This window comes from Gallinula chloropus (genome assembly GCF_964237585.1).
Source record: "Gallinula chloropus genome assembly, chromosome: 3".
Taxonomy (NCBI): Eukaryota; Metazoa; Chordata; class Aves; order Gruiformes; family Rallidae; genus Gallinula; species Gallinula chloropus.
Window position 1 is genome coordinate 91,617,016 of NC_140087.1, and position 9,234 is coordinate 91,626,249.

Consider the following 9,234-nt stretch of genomic DNA (forward strand, 5'->3'; position numbering starts at 1 on the left):
TACAAATGAGCACAGACGAGCTTAATTCTAAAAGAGAAAACCTACTGCAGAAATGTGTCATGCAGCTTTTCAGTAGAGAGAACAAACCGGAGCAGCAAACATCCTCCATACTTGAAGAATTTGCTTACGCAGGCCGAACAATTTTCCTTTGTCTCCTAGAAATTTGGGAGAAAACAGATACAACACAAACCACAGAGCTACAGAAAGAGAGTCAATCAGTGTTTACAATAAAAAATACTTCTGGCTAATCTAATGGGTAATGCCACAAGCCATAGCTTTACCCTCACACTGTATCCCAGCGAACTGCTGGTATTAATCATCTGGAAAAGCAGGAAGATGGCACTGAAAGTGCTGAAGTGCTTCGCCCTAACTACAGACACTGCAAGAAAACAAGCCAGAAATGATTGTTGATGCTCTACAATATCGCTGTATTGGTTGTGGCATTCACACCGTGAGGGGTTCTGACAGACAGCGCAAGTGATTGTGCAGCACCACAGGGCATTATTTAGGACTTACTACCGGCGCCAAGGACTCCTCTTTCTGGTGAATGCCAGACTGCCAGACCTCAGAGAGGGCCCCTGGCATTTGCGCTCTGGCCGCCACATGCTACTTCGCCCTAACATTCAGGTTCTTATCTCTTGCTGACGTACGCCCTCACCAAATTAATCAAATACTTGGTGGCTACTGGCACTGGGAGGTGGCAGAGGGCCTCCAAGTCCCCAAGGCTGAAGCAATATCCTCTACCCCTTAGTGCCTACCCCTTGACAGCTATTCACATCACTTAGCAAGAGCTTTTTTATTTTCTGAAAGCAAGCAAAGTCCTGCCCTTGTGAAGCACTCGTTGGTACACAACAGCACTCTCAGAAGGGGATTCCAAATCCAGGCTGTGGGCAGGGAGTGCCTAGGGCCTGCCTGGGCTCTGGCAGGACAGACTGTCTGTGGCTCCAACAGTCACCACCAGCATGAAAACAGACACTGGGGTCAGCCCTTAATCACAGAGCAGGGGAGACTGAAGATAACTGAAACAGAAAGAAAGCCACAGGAAGGCAAGCCCCGCTTCTCACAAGCTAACGCGAACAGGCACACTTCTGCAGCTGGGAGAGCCAGGGAGTGGAAACAGGTAAACATTGGTGAAGTGTGTGTGGGAAGGGGAAAACCTGGTAAAGGGAAGATAATGAACTTGTGCAACAGTCCATGGATAAGGAGAGTAAGACTTAGAATTACAATAACTGTGGTAGCCTTACTGCCTATTTGCTAAGAAGTTAAGCCTATTAATAACAATGCAGAAAAGGCAGAAGCTTACAGTTAGAATTTCTGCTTCCTGGTTGAAAAGGTGCTGTATGGCATGATGAAGTATTTTCCAACCCACTAGCAAGTGAAGCGGCAAAGCATTACTAGAACAAGTTTTTAATAACCAGCATATATTAAAGATAGCTGACCCGGCACAGGCAACTGGAAATTTCAGAAGATTTTGGGAAAATCTGTGATGCTGCTGAAAGGCAACCACAAGGAACTGGGTATAAATCCATTACCCACTATTTAACACCTTCTATGAAGAACAGGCTTTAGTAAATCTCATTTTGCTCTTCAGCGAGGTATTTAGTGGACGAACCTAACTGAACAGACTTGGCACTTCTGCAAGGCTTGGTCACAGCACAGCAATAAAACACACCAGGCATGCAAACTGGCAGCTCTCAGCCAGCAGCTTCCCCAGGGGCTGCGAGTCAGGTTTAGGGAGGTAGGAGATGTGTGATAGGACTAACACCTTTTAATGCTCTAATAAAATCATGTAAGAGGCAAAGCTGGGCAAAGTGATTCCCACACACAGCCAGAGTAACGCAAACCAGAAGGAATGGTGAAGTCAAGCCTACTTTCACAGAGGTAGGCCTTGCTTTGGCATAGCAAAAGGCAGAGATACCCGTACAGGAAAAAGAAATGTAGGCCCTGACATGGAGAACTGTCCTGGGCTCTCCAGAAATCTTTTATTCGGTTTTTAATGCCCACGGTGGTGCTGTGGGAAAAGCAGAATTGGAATTGTGAATGTGTAAGCTGGAGTGTGTAGGTAGAACGGGTTGAAAAACCAGCAAGACAACAGGAAGGAAACACAAAGGAGTGAAAAAAGCATTTCCAGTCAAAGACTAGAGGAGATCCCTTTGTTTAGGCTATCAAAAAGAACTAGCACAGAAATAAATAGACCACATGTTCACACGTTTTACTAATGACAGCTAATTCTTGTTAATAAGTACCCACTCAAGTGTGAGGTTTGCACTCCACTACAGTATTTACAAGTAGGCAAATTCCTGAATGAAAAACCAGACTCGGTCTGACTGAAAGATGCTCAGTGTGATGCCAGGTAACTCAGCTTTACATCCTGCCATATTATACCACCAAATGCAATTAGCCCCCTTTGCCATAGGGTACCGGGAAGTAAAGCCAATTCTCCCCAAGCAGCATTCAGCCAGTGTTTGATGAGGCATCTCCATTTATCAGGATAATGCAAACAGCACGCAGTAAGCTGCATTACAGAGAGCAGTATTCTAAAGCTGCACATCGAGCACCCCTACGCTACCTGCTGTCCCGCTCAGAATTTAGCCTCCATTTCCGTCACACCACCTACAGCCGTCAGCCCGAGATGGGCTACAACAGAAGTTCTGTCCCCTCTGCAGTGAGGGAAGAAGCTCCAACCCAGTTCTTCATTAAGGCAGGCTGCTGCCATGCAGTACGGATCTCCTCGGAGGTGGCTGTACATCTGATGAAGGGTATCCAGCCTCACGAACCACAAAGCTCTTTCAGCACTTTTAAGACACTGTGTAACTGTACAAATCCTCACCGAAAGCCGAGCCCTTGTACATCTCAGCAAGATCCCGACTGCCGATCTCACACCACTGTACCTGCATCTGTACTTGCACAGCGTCAACAGCATTAAAGATCAGGTGTACACTGAGCAAATAATGGCTCCAAAAATTGAGCTGCAACATGTTTATTTACATATTATCTCTCAGAAAATCCATCACAAGCACAACAGAAACAACAAGCATCATAACAAATCCAGTTTTTTTCTGTACATTTTTCAGTAACTATCAATATTTTATTAGCAATACAATTCCATACATACATTAAAAATCTATACAACGTCCTTTTCTCTCCCAATCTCCAAAACGTGTAGGTTCAGGGCCTCTAGGTCCACCCCTCTCTTTTGTAGCAGGATTGATACCATCAGGGAATTCTAAAATGACAGGGAAAGTTCATTAAAATGCCTGTACTGTTGACAAATACAAAGATGTCACCATTAGTGGTTTGCCTCTTACAGTTTCACTTTCAAATACAAAATAAATTCTCCTTTGTTTTTAAAGGCAACCTTGAGTTAAACATCTCCCAGAGTCATACTACAGTAGTTTCAGAGAGTCTGGTGACTGCAGTCAGGAATACATTATCCTATTCAGTTATGCACAGGAAAAAGCAACTCGGTATCCAAAGGCACTAAAGCACCAGTTTCTCATGAACTCGTAGTGAGAACCTGCGTCACTGAGGCATGCTGTACACATGCACACTGCATCTAAACCACACTTCCTGTGTTTGTTTAGGTCTCTTAAGCACTCAGGTTTCAATTTTGGCCTTAATTTTAGAATTTAAGACTTTGTAAACTTTCTTGTATTTAAACCACCATTTTTTCATGGATTCTGGTGTGTTTCTCAAGAAAAAGCATGTTGGTGTCACAAAATGCTATGTAACTAAATTGGACTTTTTACCTTCTAAAACTTAACCCAAGCTCATTGAGTCATTGTGGTGACCTTTCAGGAGTGGGAGACTCTTCCTAAGTGGGACTCTCTAAGGGGACTTTCAAATCTCTCTGGTAAGCGATGTGCTATGCTTACACATTAGCAATGCTTCTGCTATTCCCAGCACTCTACTAGCTTATTCCACCTACTTGAAACACCATGGAGATTTCTGCACCTCACTCAAGAGTCAACATCCTCACACTACTCAGTGCTCCCTTACTCAGGGCCCTCCCTTAGGAATAGTAACTCAGGAAGCTCACTGTACCCCACACATCCCCTTGCCACACTGATTCTCTGGAGCCACCCACAGAGATGCTTAGCTTGGGCCTCCCTCAGTCCTATCCTTAACTCAGCCTTGGTGGGCAAGACAAGGAGTAAGAACCAGGGCTGAAAACGAGGACGGACAACAACAACAATCCTGGAGTGCTGAGAAAAGGAGGACAGTGATGGAGGGAGACTCGTGTTAGCTACAGGCAATACAGAATGACATCCTGGGATGCCTGTTTAAAAAGTCACGCAGGCCAGGACAGGAAATGTCAGTATTTGAGCACCTCTGGCAGAACAAGGAGCGCCAATAACACCTAGTAGTGTTTTGTAGGTATCATCCCAATATCTAAGCACTACTGATGTACTGACAGTGATGCAGAAGCTCAGATTTCTCCACGACAGCTACACAGCACTGGGAATCCTAATAGCCAGCTTAAACTCTCACATGTTTTCCTGATCACCACAGAGGACACAGCAGGCACTCAGCATCCTAACAAACTACTGCTGGTGTTACCTGTAAAAAACATACAGCTACAACTAAATTTAAAGACAAAAGAAACTTTGAGTCTTGCTCTAAACATAGAATACCTAAGCAAAAAGCAGAAGATAGTAATTAAGCTTTTGTTTTAAATGAAGCTGTGATGGCATTTCTTTTCTTGGGAATAAAAGGACAATAATTAAATAGCTGTTTACACAGTAACTACAACTCTGAGACAGTTCTCAAGTGAGTCACAATCTGAAATTGCTTGGTGCCATTTCAGTGATGATACTGTAATTTTTCAGTCATTTTGTCATCTGGATATTATAGTGATCTATTGATATATTAAAAAAAGCTCATCCTAGAGGCCCTGAAATAGATAAACATGGGTTATCACTACCAGAAAGCAGCAGCAGAACATCACACTGTCGTGTATATAATAAAGCACAAGTAGAATTTTTAGTTAAGGAAGGCAGCTAATTAAAAAGGAAAAAGAAATTCTGTCTTTTTCCCCAATAAAAAATAAATAAATGTATATGCTTCCAGTGACTTCAGCAGCAAGGGATCTGTGCCTCAATCTTGCCAGGTCCTCCACATGCAGCCCCACTGAGGTCACTGCAGTGCAACACAACACAACCACAGCTCATTAGGTGACCCTGGACCCCACTGGGTGGCTCAGGAAACTCGGTATCTGCTGATGCTTTTCAAAACATGACTGTGAGAGTAAGAGACAGGCGACCATGAAAGAGAGAGTCAATCAGAAAGCTTTTGTGGACTAAGAAATGGAACAGGCTTTTTGGGTTAATAAAAGTGGTTGGTGCCCTCACAAGTTTACTGCCACCATTTACAGCTGGTACTACAGTAGACCAATACCAGCTGCATCTCACAGAATCACGGTGTGGATCATGGTGAAAGGCACCTTTGGCAACCATCTGGCCCCAACCCTGCTCAAAGCAAGCCTGATATGATACTAGATCAGGACATCCGGGCAAATCAGAGTTATTCCCAAAAGAGGAGAAGGAATCACAGGTTCTCTGGGTGACGTTACAATGTTTGACCACCCTTGTTTTGAAGACACTTTTCCTCATGTGTGATTTGTTCCAACTCCTGCCCAATGTCCAGCCTTCACAATCACTAAGCACAGAGTGATTCTGAAGAGTGCTGGATGCCAACCCCTCTTCTTAGACTGACACCAGCACTGCACCTCAGGGTCTTGCCTTTACACCGTGGCTTTGAATTCTGTAAAACATGACTTACTTTCCAGGGGTTCCCTCTCTATACTGGACTCCTCTGGTTCATCAAATCGACCTACTGGTAACTTCGGTTTCTTAAGTGACTGCTTAGCAGGTTCAGATCTTCCTCCTGTCTTAGAGCTGGTGCTCCTCAGAGAGCTGCCAAGCAGCGATGACTCTATCAAACAAACGGACACGTGTAGCACAAATGTGAGAGTTTAATCCTGAGTAGCTCTATGACTGTTCAGAACACCCCTGAAAAACCCTCACTTCAGAAACTAGGGAGTGAAGGACAGGAAAACAAACTCCCAAGTATTAGTTTAACATTCAACTCACAAACATCTAAGAAATCAGCACAGATAATTTATTTTTGGCCCTAGAAACATACGCAGACAAAACTGTGTTAGTTGTATAACTCAGTTCACATAAACAGTGTATTTTAAACTCCTTAAACCTATCTTTACTGTTATCCTCTTGTAATTTAGACTCCATACAGTAATTACGCTAGCACAGACAAGTACATTCTGTTTTCCTGGAGAAGTCCTAACCTCCTGCAAGAAGCCTGCTGATTTCCAGGACTTGGCTCTTTTCCAATAGCTTTTGAGTCAGAAAAGGCTTCTGCTTTCCCAAAGGAAAGTTTAAAAAAAATAAAACGTTGTTCCCTTAGTAACAGGTTTTCCAGAATGTCAGTAGAGAATACTTGGGCTTCCCTTATGATGGTAAGATCATTCAGCTGGTAGTCAAAAGCAGGACAAACTCAGAGCACGTTTAAGTTCAGTTATATAACTGCATGCAAATGCTTTAAAAGCATGCATTTCTTTCTTTTAAAGTCCTACTAATGTTTTTCAACATGAATGTAGGAGAAAGCCTACATCTATACCTGAAGTTCTTTCACATGTAACAAGTATCAAGTATAAAAAGCAAGTAAATCATCAGGTAGAAAAAATGGAGGTGCACATACATCATAGATCATAAATAATTCGACTCATAATTAAGTCAAAAATTACTTATGAAGATCTCTCAGAATAACTGACATTTCTGTGTTTGGTTAAAAAGCCAAATGTCCACTGTGAGCATCATCTACCCTCTAAAAATATTTTCGCTCTGGACACATGCCTAAAGCAACTCTGACTTTTCTCAAAGGAGGAAGATTCCAACAGAAATCCTCTCTGTAGCAGACTGGGTGCAAAGCACTTGAAAGAAGTATTATTCTACCTTGCTAAATCGATCACCTCAGGAAACCTTCTTGAGCGGTGTGGATTTTACTCACGTATGTATCCACCAACCAACAAACCACCGGTATTCCTGAATCAGCATATTCATTCATCCTAAAATACCACAGGCTTAACATTAAACCCTACAGTTACATGAACTCATGCCTGCCAACTGTTGCCAGTACCCCAAAGGAATGTTTTTTTTTTTGCTTTAAGCACGACTTAATAAGACTATCAACAATGAAGAATCTAATCCTCTGCATACATTGTATCTTTCTGATCCCTCCAAGAATCTTGTCATTCTTCAGTAAACTGAAAGAGAAGCTAGCTAGAAAATTAAACTAAAGCTGATGTTCTAGTCCAAGTTGAAATAAAAGTCTGATTAAGGTACTGATAGGAAACTGATGATCTCAGTCAGTGGAGAAGAGGCAAAATCCATTTTCTTATTTGCAATACTTGATGTTGTTGACCAAAATACATTCTACTTGACACAGAGGTGACAGAAGCACAACATTAAGTACCTCTGAAAAAGATCACGGAATCACAGACTGGTTTGCGTTAGAAGGGACCTTAAAGATCACCGAGTTCCAACCCCAGTGCCATGGGCAGAGGGGCACCCTCCACAAGACCAGGCTGCCCAAAGCCCCATCCAACCTGGCCTTGAACACTGCCAGGGAGGGGGCTGCCACAAGCTTCTCCAGGCAGCCTGTGCCAGACCCTCACCACCCTATCAGGGAAGAATTTTTTCCTTCTATCTAACCTAACTTTATCAGTAAAATGCATTTTACAAACATATCAAATTTATTAATCATATAGCTGAATATGAAAATAAGTTGAAAAGCCCAAGTCTTCAGAGGTGCAGCCAACTTCCACAACATCCACTCTTCTGAAGGGGCCTGCAGGCCACGACTTTCTGTAACGAACCATTTATGCTGGGCACTCATCAGGAGGCTCGGGAGATAGGAGAACTGGCCAAATCTTGCCATGAAGCTAATGGCCAGAGCCCATGACGGCCCACAAACATCTAAGTGTCCCAGCTTTTCTATAAATGTACCCTGTACGTGTTTGTTTCAGGAATACTGTATGGATAGCACCACAGAAATGTCAGCTTTTGATGGAGAAGGAAGTGGCCTGACCTGCAGCTCTACAGAACAGGCAAAGCTGCACATCCATGTGGGACAGACGCTGTTATGTAGGCTACTTTACTTGTTCTGCAGCCTATGTTTCTCCACGAACAAATCACCTTAACTTCTTCTTATATAGGGCACAGACCTGTAACCCCCAAGGCCACAGTAAATCCTCTCCGGATTTTCTACAAATATTAAACCGTGGGTTAATAATTTACTACTGTCTGAAAGCCTACAGGAACGGTAGGGAAAGGAAACCTCTGGCACTAGGCCTGATAGCAGCAGGTTTGTGTTACAGGGCGAACATCTACATCTCGAGGGGGAGGAGGAAAAAGAAAACAAAAAAACCGCCTGTGGAGAAATGGGGGGGGAGGAGGGAGGGGGGGAGCAAAAGCTGTGTCACCCCACCACCCCTGACCGCTGTCGTGCGCTGAAGAGGCGGGAGAGGGGGTCACACGGCGGGTCGCGCACGGCCCCCAACACCCGCCGCCATCTTAGGCACCCTTCGACAACCCCAGCGCCGACAGCCCCGGCCGATAACCTCCCCTCTCTCCCTCGCTCCTTAACTTCCCCGCGTGAAAAACGGGAGGAGAGGCTGAGGAAAGCCCCTCAGCCGCAAACCCATCCCCTTCCCGCCCTCCGCCCTCCTCTTACTCGCTGCCCTCGGCGCGCCGCACAGCAGCCGCAGAGCCATGGCCACGCCGAGCCGGGACGCATGAGGGCGGAGCTGCCCAGCAGCCCCCCGGCGCATGCGCAAAGGCGACGGAGGAGTGGGACTCGGCGCCCCTCCCCGCCCCAGTGCGCCAGCCCGCAGGGAGCGGCGGGAAACGCGGTGCCGGTCAGGGGGCGGCTGCGCTCAACGCCGTTCCTCCCGGCGGGAAGCACCACCTCGCTACCCCGCGCCGCTGGCTACGTTACAGGAAATTAAGCGTTGCCATTATTAAATAAGAAACTCGGCCCCTCTCAGTCTTACTCCCGCGCCGGTGTCTTCTGCGCTCGAGCAAGCGTTGTTCGCCCTGCAGAAAGAAACTGAGCTGAGCGCGAGGCCTGCAGGAGGAACCGCTTCGGCTTCCTCCGTTACCCAGCGAGGTGCTTTGAACAGCCTACTCGCGGTATAAACCGAACCCCGGGCTGCAG

At 45.3% G+C, this 9,234-nt stretch overlaps 1 protein-coding gene across 1 annotated transcript; it reads right to left on the reverse strand.

The window, feature by feature from the left end:
• Positions 1–3,047: 3,047 nt before the first annotated feature.
• SDHAF4 (succinate dehydrogenase complex assembly factor 4) lies at positions 3,048–8,812 on the reverse strand. Its single transcript, XM_084262381.1, has 3 exons — positions 8,752–8,812; positions 5,782–5,934; positions 3,048–3,226 (listed from the first exon to the last, which is right to left on the reverse strand). The coding sequence occupies exons 1-3, from the start codon at positions 8,789–8,791 to the stop codon at positions 3,117–3,119; spliced, it is 303 nt and encodes a 100-aa protein (XP_084118507.1). The 5' UTR covers positions 8,792–8,812; the 3' UTR covers positions 3,048–3,116.
• Between the last annotated feature and the right edge of the window lie 422 nt (positions 8,813–9,234).

What these genes read in the sequence shown, in the direction of transcription:
- SDHAF4 (XM_084262381.1), bottom strand. Translation starts at nt 8,791, where the DNA reads ATGGCTCTGCGGCTGCTGTGCGGCGCGCCGAGGGCAGCGA. An exon ending in CGGCGCGCCGAGGGCAGCGA is followed by an intron (nt 5,935 to 8,751) that starts GTAAGAGGAGGG and finishes TTTGTTTGATAG; the next exon opens with AGTCATCGCTGCTTGGCAGC. An exon ending in AGAGAGGGAACCCCTGGAAA is followed by an intron (nt 3,227 to 5,781) that starts GTAAGTCATGTT and finishes CTGTCATTTTAG; the next exon opens with AATTCCCTGATGGTATCAAT.